This window comes from Gopherus flavomarginatus, chromosome 5 (assembly GCF_025201925.1).
Source record: "Gopherus flavomarginatus isolate rGopFla2 chromosome 5, rGopFla2.mat.asm, whole genome shotgun sequence".
In the NCBI taxonomy this organism is placed as follows: Eukaryota; Metazoa; Chordata; order Testudines; family Testudinidae; genus Gopherus; species Gopherus flavomarginatus.
The window spans coordinates 102,988,105-103,001,253 of record NC_066621.1 but is presented as its reverse complement, the minus strand read 5'-3'; the positions used below and the strand labels follow the sequence as shown (position 1 = coordinate 103,001,253).

General features: G+C 40.9%; 1 protein-coding gene across 3 annotated transcripts in view; it reads left to right on the top strand.

Annotated features, from left to right (window-relative positions):
* The window catches only part of LOC127051867 (neuroendocrine protein 7B2), a 76,857-nt gene that overhangs the window by 56,823 nt on the left and 6,885 nt on the right, over nucleotides 1-13,149 (top strand). For all 3 annotated transcript variants that reach the window (XM_050954806.1, XM_050954804.1, XM_050954805.1), the window contains 2 exons: nucleotides 3,436-3,585; nucleotides 8,257-8,369. In XM_050954806.1, the coding sequence (XP_050810763.1) occupies nucleotides 3,436-3,585; nucleotides 8,257-8,369 (263 nt within the window). The remainder of the gene's footprint in view (nucleotides 1-3,435; nucleotides 3,586-8,256; nucleotides 8,370-13,149) is intronic.

The window sequence follows — 13,149 nt, the reverse complement described above, 5'->3', positions numbered from 1 at the left end:
TGCAATTAGTTCTTTGGAAAAATAGGGCGAAATTGTGTAATTTTTTTTTCTATTTTTAATCAATTTAATTTTTGTTGAAATGCTCTGACCAGCGTTAGCTGCAGTGATGGCAGCAGCAGGGAAATAGATTTACTCCCAAACTTGCATTTCTTTTCTAGAAACCCAGGCCGCATACAAACAAATACCAGCTTCAGCAGCTAGCTGCATGTATGCAGCATTTGAAATTGATTTTAAATATAAATATTGTCAAGGTTCCTTCCCCACTCTGAACTTTAGGGTACAGATGTGAGGACCTGCATGAGAACCTCTAAGCTTAATTACCAGCTTAGATCTGGTTTTCCTGCCACCACCCAAATCATTTCAGAGTTATTTGGGAAACTCTGTCGACCTCCCCCCAGAATATCTCCCTCCACCAATTCCCTGGTGAACACTGATCCAAACCCTTGGATCTTAAAACAAGGAGAAATTAACCATTCCCCGTCCTTTTCCCCCACTAGTTCTTGGTGAGTCCAGATCCAAGCCCCTTGGATCTTAAAACAGGGAAAAAATCAATCAGGTTCTTAAAAAAGAAGGCTTTTAATTTAAAAAGGGAAAGGTAAAATATCATCTTTGTAAAATCAGTATGGAAAATAGCTTTACAGGGTAATCAAAGAGCCCAGAGGAACCCCCTCTGGTCTTAGGTTAACAGTTACAGCAAACAGAGGTAAATCCTCTCAGCAAAAAAGAACATTTACAAGTCAAGAAAACAAAGATAAACTAACACGCCTTGCCTAGCTGTTACTTACAAGTTTGAAATATGAGAGGCTGGTTCAGAAAGATTTGGAGAGTCTAGATTGATGTCTGGTCCCTCTTAGTCCCAAGACTGAACAACCCCAAAACAAAGAGCACACAAATACAAGCCTTCCCACCACCAAGATTTGAAAGTATCTTATCCCCTTATTGGTCCTTTGGGTCAGGCGTAAGCCAGGTTAGCTGAGCTTCTTAATCCTTTACAGGTAAAAGGATTTTGGTGTCTCTGGCCAGAAGGGATTTTATAGTATTGTACACAGGAAAGCTGTTACCCTTCCCTTCCTAGTTATGACAAATATATATAAACCTCTAGCCAGGGCACCTAAAGCAATGCTCTGCTTTCTCATCCTGCAGAAGAAAATGAAATACAAGCAAGCAGATCTGACTTATTCAGACTGTTTAAGGGCTATGGTAGAAACCATTCCGCAGAAAATAGAGATGGAAAAGACCTAAACATTCATCTGGTGCGTCCCTCTGTCAGTACCAGATTATTCCCTATGGTTTATAGCATATTTTTCTAGCACTTTGTCCAGTCCAATGACTCAAACAATGGTGCTTCCACTGCTTCCCTTGGAAATGTAATAGATCTCGCTAATAAGCAGTGGTTTTCTGATATTTTGTCTATTTTCCTTTGTTTTAACTCCTGGTCAGTACCAGGTTCAAGAGAGCAGTCTTATCAGGGCCGGCTCCAGGGGTTTTGCTGCCCCAAGCAGCCAAAAAAAAAAAAAAAAGTCGCAATCGCGATCTGCGGCAATTCAGCAGGAGGTCCTTCGCTCCGAGCAGGAGTGAGGGACCCTCCGCCAAATTGCCGCTGAATCCCTGAAAGTGCCGCCCCACTCCTGAGTTGCCGCCCCAAGCACCTGCTTGATAAGCTGGTGCCTGGAGTCAGCCCTGAGTCTTATACTATCTTTCCTGGATGATAGTGTATATGTTTATATCACATTACTGAGAGTCTGTAGCACCATTGTATGTAACCATCAAAATCAACAATATTACAGTGCTCAAATTAATGAAGTTTGTGAATTACTGTACATAAAATATCTGTCTGGTACACTCACAGCACTTCATTTTGACCACTTCAGTCGTTGCTGGATATGCTATTTATCATGGTTTAAAAGAAATTAACTTTTCAAATATGAGTAAATCACTCAAGTGTGCAAAAATATGGTATTAGAACAGGTGCAATTATCTGAAAATCTTTTGGAAAGAAGAAAAATATCCTGACTACTGACACCGAAAGACAACAATCCTTTATATTAATATTAAAGATTGCATTGTACTCAATCAAGGAAATGTTTGGCAGTCAGTTTAAACATATATATTTAGCACACTGGAGCCTGTTAAATACCTCTGTTTCCTTTAGGGACAGAGCTTTGGTGCCAAGAGGTCTGCACCATGTACAAGTATAGATATGCTTGTATCTGCAAGATTGTCCCATTATGAACCAAACAGCATACATGGATGTACAAACACATATTGATTATGTGGTTCTGCAGTTATCTGGCTATACTGAAAGAAGGACAGGAGACATTTGACATAAATTTAATCAGGCTGCAACTTTATTATTAGATGTCTGGGACTATCCGGCAGATAAAAGTGTACAGTGCAGGTAACCCCATGTTTATTCCATAATTACCCAAGGGGCTTTTACCAGCTCCCCCTCTTTTTCCATCCAGGTCCTGCTAGCAAATCCATTGCTGGAACCTTGCCATCTACTCCTACCCCCTCGTAGGAGGGTTAAGGTGGGATATAATAATGGGGCTTGGCTCCCTGCTGTACCAATCATAGGAGTCCCCAATGGCCCCCCGTTTGCTCCTTTACTGAACACCTCTTTTTAAGTCCCTTTTTTCCAAGCTATTTATCTGGTCACTGAATACCTTTCCTGTGGAGTACCTGCACTGGACATCCACCACAAGGAAGTGCCAGCCATTAGCTTGGCTGCCTTAGCCTGCGCCATACATAAGGGCGGGTTAAGGCACAGGGCTGCCCCTTTTAAACTCCTCATTCTTGGGGGATGAGACATATTTTCTGTTAACAATTTGGGCTATTACTCACTTTTGTTTCTATTACTTTAGGAAAGCACTTAAATTCAGCTTTAAGAATTATTTAGCAGCACAAATATATTTTAGGTTATAGTGTATATAACCAGCTTTACTATAACATCTGAGTTCCTTTCATACAACTGAATTTATAAATTTATCTTCAAACTGTACACACAATGCTGTTTCTTTTTTAACTTTGTCTTCTTGGGACAATTCTGCCCTGCAACATGATTACTGTTCACTGTCATGAATGATATCATTTGCAGCTGAAGATTACAGTATGGTAAAGGTGTTTTCAGTTCCACTGTTGTCTGTAACATTAAATATTTGTTTCAGTATTTTCCTACCTATCTCTTATGTATTTATAAAAAACGCGGACCAAGGTTTTCAAATATGAATGCCTGAAGTTAGGCTTCCTAATCCATTTTTAGGCTCTAACTATGTGGTCCAATTTTCAAAAGAGCTGAAGAAGTGCTAAAAGTGGGGTTTGGAGCCTGAATGAGGCTCTCTTTTTGAAAACCTTGGCCTGGATTTCTTGGAAAAACTAAAGCAAAATCTTCCTTTTAACTTTGTAATATTATGTGCATAAATCTGTCTTCATTAGGTGGTGCTCATGAAGGTCTTCAGCACTTGGGTCCTTATGGCAATATTCCAAATATTGTGGCTGAGTTGACAGGAGATAATATACCAAAGGATTTCAGTGAAGATCAAGGCTATCCTGACCCTCCAAATCCCTGCCCTATTGGAAAAACAGGTTATTCTATTCTATTCTATTCTGTTCTGTTCTAGTCTATATAGGTTCTTTATACCATGCTCATCATCAAAGTATCTGAGCACTTTCCAATAGTGCATTAACCCAGAGGTTCTCAACCTATTTTGAATCATACTCCACCTGAGCATTTTTTATTTTTTTTTTTACTCGTGGTCCCTTCACTTCCTTACAATAGTGAGAAGTGTGGTGCATGGGGTCACAGTGCCATTCAAATTTGGCCCAGCCAACCCTCTGCCATGACAGGCAGGTGTAGGTCTGTTTACAGGTACCCTCAAGGCAGAGATGTAGTGGTACTGCAAGTTAAGGGGGCCTTCAGGACAGAAGTGCAGGGGGCCTTGGGGCAGGGGTGTTTGAGGTGCAGGTGAGTGGTCAACTGGGGGTTGTGCAGGACCTAAACTCTTGTTTTGTAATTGGTTTGATATTAAGCAGGCAGCAGAATCCATCACCCTCCAATAACAGCTGGATTACCCCAGCCTCATTCATTCAATCCCCAGGGCAGGGTGGGGGAGATGAGCCCCTGCACCCTAAAGCTGGCCCCATCTCAGAGACCCTTGGAGACCCAGTAGAGGAGTTGCAATGATGGAGCTCCCCTGTCCCAGAGCTGCACACTGCGGGAGGTACAAACCCCAGCTTCCACCTGGTGCCACTCGCTTGGGCTCCCCCGAGCCTATCCCTGGCACAGCCAGGCAACCATGGAAGGCAAAGTCATCAGGGTTGCGCAGGCGCCACTGCTGCTCCGAGGGCTTGGCCTGTACCACCCAGCAGAGGTGGAACTGTACCTGGGCGAAGCGTGAGACCAGCACTAGGAGGGCCCAAGCCCAGGTGGTGGTACTCGATGTGGAGCCAGGGCAACAAGCAGGGCAAATTCCCTGGGGAGCCTGGTCCCTACCTGCAAGGATCTCCATCCCCCTCTTTGTCCACCTCTGCCACGGCCTCCAACAGGTCATGACAGAGAGACAGCGGGACCAAATCACGTTTGCTCTCTCATCCTCTCCCCTGTGGGGGGAAGTATAAGTAAGGCTAAGATTTTGTCACAAATATTTTTAGTAAAAGTCATGGACAGGTCATGAGGAATAATAAAAAATTAATGGAAGCCCATGACCTGTCTGACTTTTACTAAAAATAACCATGATATAATGAAGAGCCTGGGCAGCTGCGAGTGGGCTGGAAGCTACAGGTTCCCCCTCCGTTGGTGGCTCCAAACTCCGGGCGTTCCCCCTGCTGCTCGCGGTGGCCGGGAACTGCGGGAGTCCCTGCTGCTGCCCATGGCCTGAGCTGGCTGAAGTCACAGAGGTCTTTAGAAGTCACAGAATCTGTGACTTCCCTGACTTCCGTGACTAAATTGCAGCCTTAACTATAAGCAGAGGAGTGTTTTTGTTTTGGAGTTTGTTTACCCACACACAGACTCACAAACACACACGCTGCTTGTTGTTAGAGAAAGCAAGGTTTGCACTTACCATAGGTGGTACTGAGGTTTGTGATAGTTCTTAGTTTCTGGAGATGTTCATTCCACAGTCTTCGACTGGCTCCCAAGAAAGCTTAGTTTCCTGCATGAGCTTTACCCTCATGGTAGAAAATTCCATTGTGCCAGAAAAACAAAGTGGTCTTCATCCTGGAGCTTTAGCTGATCCTTTCAGATACCCTGGCCACAATTCATGTGAGTTTGTAGTTTACTAAGGGACAGATTCAGCTGTGTTGCGCCCAAAGGGTTCCAGCACTGAAATCAGTTACTAAAATCTGGTTGTTTTGCAATAGGAGCTGAATAGGCTCTAATGGGAGTGATCACTATGTCATTTAAACCATATTTTAAATTTCTGAACTTAGATGTACTTTCATAATTGAGAAAAGTTTTCTGTGTAGTATTTAGTAATGGTATTTGGATGAGATACAGTAACACAATTATCCTTAATCTTTGAACTAAATTTTCTGACTAGCTGTAGAGCTGTTCAGAAAATAAAGAATATTTTTCATAAAAAATTTTTGCAATATTTTCCTAATTTTTTGTCAAAATTCTGAAAATTTCCAAGCAGCTCTAATGAAAACTTTATATGAAATGTATGAAGAGCTTCCAATTGCTGCTATGTCAAGAGAGGCAGAAAGTATGGTGATTGCTTCTCCTTGAAATAGTATCTTAGGTTGATATTCGGTTCAATGAACATTTTGTCCGACAGGTTTAGATTATATTTTTCCCCACTGCAGGCAAATTTTGTCTTATGTCTATTTACCTCTCAGATCTTCTGCTAGTGGTTAGAAGAGCAAGATTAAAATTGGGACTTCAATGGAATGATGTTTAAGAGACTTCCTTCTATTCTTTTTCTTAGCTAAATAACCATGATTTTGCCTAAGATGATGCATCCAGATATGAGAATTGAGAACATTCCCGGAAAAGTGCTGCTGACTGTGAAATGTTCTTTCATGGATACATTCTGAGTGGAGATTATATCTACTAGTATCTCAGTAGGATGGTTTTCAGAGCCTTAAGTGGAAACTCAAATCTGTGTCCAAGTGGTGACTGTTAAAACTATATTAAGCAAAGAAATTACTAGAGAAGTTCCTCGTTGAGGTTTGTGGATTTGTTTAGTGGAAAACAAATCTTTCCAAGTTATTATTTATACAGTAACGCTGGTATCCATCAGTGCTGGATTAAGGCAATCTGGGGCCCTGAGACAGGGTCACCACAGCCCTGCTACAGCCCTATCCCTGGATTGAGGTGATAGTGTTGGGTCACCCACGCACAGTCCTCTGCTTGGAAATGGTTGAGGAGCAGTACCCTACACAGCTCGGGTGTGGGGTGGTGCAGAATGGTGGCAGAGAGCAAGTTACAAATGATTTCTGTGCTTGGGTGGGAGTTAGGATGAGGGGCACAGTGGTAGTTCAGGAGAGTTTCTCCCAAGGAGGTGAGGAATAGCAGTGATGGCTGGGTCTCCCTTTCTCTCTGGGCTTATCCCTAACACTGAACACATCTACATTGCATTATAAAACCCGTGGCAGCATGTCTCTGAGCCTGGCTCTACAGACTCTGCCTCACACTATGGTGCTAAAAGCAGCAGTGTCAGTGTTCAAGCTCAGGCTGGAGCCTAGGCTCTGAAACCCAGGGAAGGGAATGGGCTTCAGAGCCTTAGCTCCAGCGCAAACCCACAGTGTCTGCACTGCTGTTTCTAGCACCACAGTATCGTCGTTAATTGTGTCCTCTCATCTCAAAAGTTATTGGTTCTGCATCGATGTTATTAGATTTTTTTATTTGCCGATTCAACTACTGCTAGTTTACCTCATTATCTAGTGCCATAAACAGGCCATAAGCACCTAGGTCAACAGATAACAGATATGCCTTTTCAAATCTCTGAACAAGTGGCAGAAGAAGCTCCATGCGCTGTCCTTCATGTGGGTCAATATATTTCAACACAGTTGTATTCGAGAAGGATTGTGTTGGGTCAGAAAAGGTTTCAAGGCCATGCCCAAGTCTGTTTCTGTCTCTACTGTTAGTTTTTGTCTTAGAAGTTGTTTGAAAATGGCGCTTATGCTTCTGTAATACTGAAGGCCACCCTCCTCTCTTGGGGATGAGCTGTCATCAAGGAGCTAGTCTAGGATTCAAGATCTAGGTCCAGTTCTCTGCTCTGCCACAGACTTCCTGTGTAACATTGGGCAAGTCATTTAGTGTCTCAGTTCCCTGTATTATTAGGGGATAACAGCTTTTTGCCTTCCTCAAAGGGTTGTTTTGAGGATACATAAATTACAGATTGTGAAGCACTCAGCTACTTTGATGATGGGTGCCATTGAAGTATCTGAGATAGAGATCTCATCATAACAGCTTTAGGTGGAAAATGGCCTCTACAAAGTCCAGTTGTTCTCTTGTGATGACACCAAGTTCAAACAGCAATACAACCCACTGACAAACCTAGCAGACAGGTTTTCTGAATATCAATCCTGTTGATGTTCTGAGATGCAACTTCAGGAATTGTCCATTGTATTTCAAATGAGGTTGGCTGGACATGTCAGACTCTTATTTGAACTGCAGAATTGCCTTTGCTGTGCAAACTTCAGCCTCAAACGGCATTGAAATAGGGGGCAAGTGCCATGTTAAAGATCTGCAGTTCTCCTGAACAGAGTGGCTAACCAGAAATGTAGCTCCATTCAGGTAGCTGCTTATTAAAGCAGATTCTATCTGGGCTAACATAGGCATCCTGCCATGGGCTTCCCAAACAGAATTGTTGAAATCTCTTCACCAGAACCAGTTTGTCTCTAGAGAAAGTCCCTGTGGTAGTTGATAAACTGCACAGTCATCTTTTTAACACGGGATTTTTTTAAGAGTTGGGAGAACACAGTGTTCTGTCTAAAAAAAATTAGTCTGTGCCCTTGATTGGGAGTGATGGAGTGTGGTGGAGGGTAGGGAGAAGAGGAGTGGAATTGGAAAAGAAATAGATTTAACTTTCAAGCTTCCAATGGGTTGAATTTAAAAATATTTCCACAAAAATTAAAAATACCCTAACCAAGTCCTTTCAAAGAAAAGCTGTGTAGCATTTCCAGTATCCCAGGGTTTTTTTTAAAGTTTGTATTGAATAACTGAATTTAAGAAATGTTGAACTAAATATGAGTTTCTCATAGTGCACTTTGCAAGTTGGTAAGCAGTTAGTGCTTTCTAATTGCTTTTTGCAGCTGACGATGGATGTCTAGAAAACACACCAGACACAGCAGAGTTCAGCAGAGAATACCAGCTGCACCAACACCTTTTTGATCCAGAACATGACTATCCCAGCCTCGGCAAGTGGGTGAGTAAACTATTCTTATTTATTTTTGCTGAGTGATGGAATGACTGCTGGGTCCGCTAAATGGTACCGCACAACTGTAAGAAGAAAGCTATGGATTCCTTTTGCCTGAAAAAAAGAATCATTTGAAAGGAAACTTCTTAAAGAGATGTACCTAGACCTATTTAAAAGAAATCAGTGTCAAAATAATGGCAAAGAAAAGGTGAAAAATATATTACCAATCAGAAGGCAATGAAAATTACAGAAAATAGAAGCCTCTAGCTTATCACCTGTCCTAAAGCATGATGATTAAGAACCTATTAAATCTAACGACCCAAATGGATTGTATTCCTACTACAAGGCACCGACCACCAAACCTATTTATACATTTTTAGCACAAAATTTCGGGTCACAACTATAGACCAGGGCCCAGATTTTTAAAGGTTTCTGGTCATTGCTTCATTCCTCAGTCAAGGCCTAAGGCCCAGATCTTCAAAGGTAATTAGGTGCCTAGTTCCCAGTAAAATCAAAGGTGCCTAAATACCTTTTGAGGATCTGGACTTATGTGACGTAGACAGTTCAGTCCCATTTTCAAATGTGACATAGGCATCACTGACTTTCAATAAGACTTAGGCTCCTAAGTCACTTAGACCTTGCAATGCTGAGCAGAGCAATGCCTAAATACCTTTAAAAATCTGGGCCCAGGAGACAAGTAATTGGAGATTATACTGTTAGCTAACAGTCATTCATGACCAGTTGCCTCTACTCTTGTGCAAGCTGAGTGATAACTTTTAATATGACTACATGCAGAGTGATTTCAGCGGACTACTCGTGGAGTAAGGTATAACTCAACATGAACAAGGGTGGCAGAATTGGGCCTGTACACAGAGTTTTATTATTGACTTTAGTGAGACCAGGATCAGGCCTTAACATTACCCAGTTGAAATATCCCCACTCTGAAACTTCCATCATTTAAAAAGAGACTCTTTCAATAAAATTACATTGAGACGAAGCTGTATTGCTAAATGAATTGAATTTTTTTGGTCCATGACCAGTTTTTGAATATATCCTGAAAAACAAATATAGCAAGCAAAATAGGGGCAAAATCTTGCTCTGTTCATACAAGTAGTACAATAACTTCAGCAAGACTACTTACATGAGAACGCAGGCCAGATTTGGTCTGAGGAGAATTCCACTTCTTAATCTTAAAAGACACACTACATCAATTTGATATCTAATACCAAATCCAATGTAAGGTACCATAAAGACAACAATTACAGGTCACCACTAGTACTTGTAGAACAACTCAAGAAATCTCATACATAGTTGTAACTCTTTAGTTTAGCTAAACTTACGCTAAACCACCTTTCCATATGCAGATATTGATAAACAGACGTGCTTGGCAGCGCCTTCTTTTGCTGTAATCATAAGACAATGATACATCATTTAGGACCAGCCCAGTTTAAGATTTATAGCCTTAATTACTTCACTTATATTATCCCTAAAATTCTAGACAGAGTCAAGCCAAAAATCCAAATATTGGAAACTCTTATTGCAGTCTAAGTAATTAGCATCAAAGGTTGTAATATTAAAACACCAGATGATGAACTCAGTTTACTATTTATGCCAGATAACATTGTTAGTTTTCTTATTTTTCATACATAATTTATTTTCATAATGCCACTCTGAAGACGATAAAAACATAGCTGCAAGTTTTTGGACTATAATAATATGTCAGAATCAGGGTACATCAAACTAGGTTGTCATTAATGATATACATGTAACAAATTGTAGGCAATCATTAGTTAATATTGTAAGGTACCTTATCTTGAGCTTTTTTGGGTTATTTTTTTAGTTTTCCATCAGTTGCTACTAATTCAGGAAGAAACTTCCCACATATGGATTAAAACAAATTGTTTGCTCCCCAACCAAAATTATATGAGGCAGCAGCAAAGCCAAGTCCAGGTCTTTTAAATTAGAGATGAAACTGCTGCTAATATCCATGGTCAAATGCTCTGCTGAGATCCAGGGGATCCCCCAATTGCTTCCTCATCATACATTGCTATATATTAAAAAGATAAAGAAATGCAGTGAATGCTGCTATTGTAAGTGGATTTTACTCTGGGAGAATTATAGCTGAAGGGCAGTCTAAAAATGACCTAACAGATTTTAAAAATAAGAGCCAGATGATGAAGTGGTACAGGCCATTCAGTTTTAGATCACTGTTTGGAATCTGGCTTAGATATGACGTGAGTGACCAGAACTAGTTGTTCATAGCCTGTGAGTTGTCTGGTATACAACTATGTACACCCACATCCTCTGACTCCCCACAATATTACCATAGCTGCCTTTAGTTGATGCATGTGTTGGCAATCTCAGCAGAGGGACCAAGGATGGTATAGACATAAGGGGTGAAATATTGAATTATTCTAAACCAGATTTTCCCAAATGGTCTATGTTACAGAAGTTTGTAGATTTCGTAACTAAGAATCACCAATACCCATAGAATCAGGGTATCCTCTATATCAGCACAAAACCTGGCCCACTGTCAAGGGCACATAGGGCAGGGACCAACACCTAACCCAAGCCCCTTTTTTGATCTTGGCACCAGTGGGTCAGTGAACTACACTGTCTGTTCTGGGAGCTGACAAAGGGAGCACAGATAGACAGCATGTGTTCCTCTCATATTAATAATCAAAGTCAAATGATAGTTGCAGGTTAAATAACGTTGATTTGTTTATGAAAGAGAGGGAAGAAATAGATTTTTAAATAATAAAATAATTTACTTGAATGCTTGTGTAGTTGTGGAACTTGTATATTACTCGTGTGTGTCTGAGAGAGAGAGAGACTGTTACTTCACGTCTGAAAACATCATTTGTAAAGGTTAAATAATGGTAGAAATAACCTCATATGGCAGAGTCCACAAGTCCATCTTTGTGCCAAATCTATATAGTTCAGTTATTTAATGGGGATACTAATATGTAAACAATTATAAACTTATCTGTTCATATGTAAGCATCTGTGTCAATTCATATTTTTTTGTCTGAAACAGAAATATCCATAGATTGGCTTGTTCACGTCCAACTCTTATAAATAGTGATTTTTATGCTTCAGAGGGAAGGGCTCCTAAAAGTATGATGGATTAATTTTTCTTGCCATGGAGAAAATGCTTTCTTTTTCCTTTCCAGCCATAGACCACCTGAGGCTGGTGAGACAACTGAGGTCACATGAGTCAGATGGCTCCTGCATGTAACTACTGGTTCTCCATTCTCCTAGCTTCTGGCCAGAGAATGTTTTCTTTTTTCCTTTTTCTTCCTTTCTGGTCAGACCTTCTTTTGCAATAGGGAAGTATTTTCTGTCTGAACTCTGCTTCTCTCTACCCTACAACTTATCTCTTAAACTGGTGACATCGATCTAGAGAGGTGCATTAGCTGTTGCTGACTTCCAGAAAAACTTCCACTGAGATGATTTGTCTTTCACATAGGAATATTCTTAGACTGACTGACACCAGAAGTTTTAAACATGCTCATGCTGTGAGAGGCAAGGAAAAAGAAGAGGCAATATAATTTATTCAGGCTATCTGACTCATAATGATACATGTGGAGAATTAAGACAATGACATTTTTGAATAACATTTGTTTGTACTAAATAACGTGAATTTCCACCTCATCTTGAGGCTAGAAACAGTGCTGGTTTAGTTTATCAGTTAGAGTGGGTGGACCAGAGCCAGTTAAAAAAAAATAAAAAAAATCAAAATGGAGAGTGGGAATGAAAGTGCACCAGAAGACAGAGACCTCAGTATGAAAGAAATTGCCATCCCTGATCCTTAGATCTTGTTCCTGTAGCTAGCACTTTAGAGATTTCTGTTTGTACTGACTTTGTTATGTTTACTTAATATCAAAAGATGGTGGGAAGCAGAACAGTATAATATGATAGCTTAATCTCATGCTGTTGGAGCTGGAGTCTCCAAGTGTTGAAATGAGAAAAGGTGTAATTTTTGGACATCTCAGAAAGATCAGTTTTTTGCTTTTAAAACTTGACCTTGGGTGGTGACTTTGTAACCCACACACCTCACCTCCTGGGTGTGGTGCTCTGTCCCATCTAGTGGCACCAAGACCACTTAGAGAGAGAGTTAAATGAGTCTGCTGTACAGCCCTTACTAACATCCAGTTGGGTTTTAGCTCATGTGGTAGAGGCTCATGCACTAAGCTCCAGACGTCCCTGGTTCAGTCCTGCCCGCTGACGACCAGAGTCTGTTGCGTTACACCTTTGTCGCTCAGAAGGATCTCTCTTCCACTCATCAGGGATGGTTCTATGTAAGCAAGTGTGGGGGAGGATATCTGGTCGTATTTTTATGGTAGCCCTGTCAGGCTAGTATAACTGAAAGCAATTGCTGTTCAACAAGGGCAGGTGGCATGAAATGTTACAAAAGAGGTGTAATTCACAGCTGAGTTAGAGGGAGGGATTCTCATCAGTTTTGGCACTGCTTGCTTACAAGAATAGAACTGTTGAGCAAAACATCGGGATGGTGTGATTGCAGTACACCCTGCCATTTGGCTTTTCATCAGTGGATTGTCCATCTAAAGAACAAGGAGTTTGATCATTTTTCAGCCTGATTCTGAAGGCAGTTGGATGTTTTAAAATAGATTTTTAGAAATATATGTACACAGTTATATGTGCATTTCTATGGTAATTGTGCATGCTAACTGCCTGTTATCAAACAACTGACTTACAGCAAGTGTAATAATCAGGAGCACCAATTATGTGGATACATTTTTGCCCAAGCGCATTTCTAAACACTGGA